Raw genomic sequence first — 3,421 nt, forward strand, 5'->3', positions numbered from 1 at the left:
TCCAATCACCTAAGATTGCCAATGAGATCAATGAATGCATTGATTGAGGAAGAGATGAAGATGAACTTGATCCGGAGAATGCAACATCTGCTAAGCCCAATGAATTCCTCATCTCTGATCTTACCCATTCTCTTTACTTTCTGTTATTTACATTCATGCTAATCTCCCCAATTCCCCATTTAAGATTCTACAAATTTATATTCCATGTCATTTATTTTTCCCACCTTTAATTTTCTATAATTCTCACTCAATTTGGCTTAGCTTGACTAGAATACTCCTCTAATTAAAGTTGCTCGACCAATCAATCCCTGTGGGATTTGACCTCACTCTATTGTGAGTTTTTACTTGACGACAATTCGGTATACTTGCCGAAGGGAAACTTGTTGAGAGACAAGTTTCTGTGCATCAGACAGCCAGTTTTCTATATTTTTAGAAATCTTCTAGAAGCTCCAGATCAACATACCCTTTGCTGAGGCATTAGAGCAAATGCCGCTCTATGCTAAGTTCTTAAAGGAACTCAAGACAAGGAAGAAAAACTGGGGTGAGAAAGAAACAGTGGTACTTATTGAAGAGTGTAGTGCTATAATACAAAAGAAGCTTCCCCAGAAATTGAAAGACCCTGGGAGTTTCCAAATCCCCTGTGTCATTGAAGATATGAATATTGAGAAGGCACTATGTGATCTCGGAGCCAGCATAAACCTCATGTCTTTGGCCATGATGAAAAGAATGAGAATAGAAGAGGCCAAGCCAACAAGGATGGCACTTCAATTGGCTGACAGAACCTTTAAATTTCCCCATAGTGTGGTGGAAGATTTATTGGTGAAAGTAGAAGAGTTCATCTTCCCAGCTAATTTTTCTGTGCTTGATATGGAAGAAGAAGCCAACACATCAATTATCCTAGGAAAGTCATTCCTAGCTACTGCTGGGCCATAATTGATGTTCAAAAAGGGGAGTTAGTCTTGAAGTTACACGAAGAGAAGATGGTCTTCAATGTCTTCAAGGTAATGAGCTACCCCAAAGAATCCATTGGTGAATGCATGATGGTGGACACAATTGAGACCTTAGTTTAAGGAGTCTTAAAGGAAGAACAATTTGAAGCATCCCAAGAGCAAGATCAACAAGTCTCATGTGGGGAGCCACCACTAGAGACTATGAAGGAACAAATCATGCTCGACAAGACAAAGAAATTGGAAGTGGAGGCACCAAAGCTGGAGCTAAAAACTCTGCCTCCAAACTTGAAGTATGCATACTTGGGTGACAACAACACATACCTAGTGATCATCAATTCAAGTTTGAATGAACAACAAGAAGAAGAGCTAATCCAAGTGCTGAAACAACACAAGGATGCCATAGGATGGACACTTACAGATTTAAAAGGAATCAGTCCCTCAATGTGCATGCATAAAATCTTACTTGAGGAAGGTGAAAAGCCGTCAAGACAATAGCAAAAGAGGCTAAACCCAATAATGAATGAAGTAGTCCAAAAGGAGGTGTTAAAACTATGGCAAGCAGGGGTGATCTACCCCATCTCAGACACCCCTTGGGTAAGCCATGTCCAAGTAGTTCCTAAGAAGGGAGGCATCATTGTTGTGCCCAATGAGAAGAATGAATTGATACCAACAAAAACAGTGACTGGCTGACGCATGTGCATCGATTATAGGAAGCTCAATGAAGCCACCAGGAAAGATCACTTCCCCCTACCTTTCATGGACCAAATGCTAGAAAGACTTACAGGACATGAATATTACTGCTTCCTGGACGGTTACGCTGGTTACAACCAAATAGTTGTAGACCCCAAGGACAAGGAGAAAACTTCCTTTACTTGTCCCTATGGTGTTTTTGCTTATAGGAGAATGCCCTTTGGATTGTGCAATGCACCTGCAACATTCCAAAGGTGCATGCTCTCCATATTTTCGGACATGATTAAAAGGTTTATAGAAGTGTTCATGGATGACTTCCCTGTGTTTGGTGATTCATATCCTAAGTGCTTACACCACCTTGCTCTAGTGTTGAGGAGATGTCAAGAAACCAACCTGGTTTTAAACTGGGAGAAGTGCCATTTCATGGTCACTGAAGGGGTATTTCTTGGACATAAAATCTCCAAGAAGGGCATTGAGGTAGACAAAGCTAAGGTGGAGGTAATTGAGAAATTACCCCCCCACCATGCAATGTTAAGGCAATTAGAAGTTTTTTAGGGCATGCTAGTTTTTATAAAAGATTTATCAAAGATTTCTCAAAAATTGCTAAGCCGTTGAGTAGTCTACTTGCATCTGACACACTTTCATATTTGATCAAGAATGCATCATAGCTTTTGAGATCTTGAAAAAGAAGCTTTCCTCAGCTCCCATCATTACCCCACCTGATTGGAACTTGCCCTTCGAATTGATGTGTGATGCATCAGACTTTACAATTGGGGCAGTGTTAGGACAGAAGAAAGACAACTTGGTCCATGTCATATACTATGCAAGCAAAGTCCTTAATGAAAATCAAAAGAATTACACCACTACAGAGAAGGAACTTCTTGCCATAGTCTTTGCATTTGATAAATTTAGATCATATCTTATTGGCTCTAAAGTTACTATTTTTACTGATCATGCAGCCCTTAAATATTTACTGACCAAGCAGGAATCCAAGCCTAGGTTGATAAGATGGGTCCTGCTACTTCAAGAGTTCAACATAGAGATAAAAGATAGAAGTAGGGCAGAGAACAAAGTAGCCGATCACTTATCAAAAATCCACATGAAGAGGATGGAGTACATCAATTTGAAGTGAATGAAAGCTTCCCTGATGAGCAGTTGATGATGATTCAAGGAAGCCCTTAGTTTGCTGATATAGCTAACTTCAAGGCTTTTGGGGAGTTGCCTACAAGCATCAACAAGCACATGAGGAGGAAGCTACTCAATGATTCTAAACACTACATCTGGGATGAGCCATACTTGTTCAAAAAGGGTGTTGATGAAATCTTGAGGAGATGTATCTCACAAGAAGAAGGACAAGAAGTGTTATGGCGATGCCATAGATCTATATATGGAGGCCATTTTAGTGGGGAAAGAACAGCAGCAAAGGTGCTCCAATGTGGATTCTATTGGCCAACAATATTCAAAGATGCTAAGGAATTGGTGTCAAGGTGCAATGAATGCCAAAGAGCTGGCAACCTACCCAAGAAGAAAGAGATGCCACAACAATTCATACTAGAACTTGAGCTGTTTGATGTATGGGTAATTGACTTCATGGGTCCCTTCCCCACCTCATACTCAAATAAGTACATTCTAGTGGCAGTGGACTATGTATCTAAGTGGGTGGAGGCCATTGCAACCCTAACAAATGACAATGGGATGGTCATGAGCTTCTTTAGGCGCAACATCTTCAGCCGCTTTGGAGTTCCCCGAGCCCTTATTAGTGATGGAGGAAGCCATTTATG

General features: G+C 40.7%; 1 protein-coding gene across 1 annotated transcript; it reads left to right on the forward strand.

Moving 5' to 3' along the window:
- Positions 1-486: 486 nt before the first annotated feature.
- On the forward strand, positions 487-933 carry LOC107493871 (uncharacterized). The gene has a single exon (XM_016114905.1). The coding sequence runs from the start codon at positions 487-489 to the stop codon at positions 931-933; it is 447 nt and encodes a 148-aa protein (XP_015970391.1).
- The last annotated feature ends 2,488 nt before the right edge of the window (positions 934-3,421 follow it).

The sequence above is a fragment of the Arachis duranensis genome, chromosome 6 (genome assembly GCF_000817695.3).
Source record: "Arachis duranensis cultivar V14167 chromosome 6, aradu.V14167.gnm2.J7QH, whole genome shotgun sequence".
NCBI lineage: Eukaryota > Viridiplantae > Streptophyta > Magnoliopsida > Fabales > Fabaceae > Arachis > Arachis duranensis.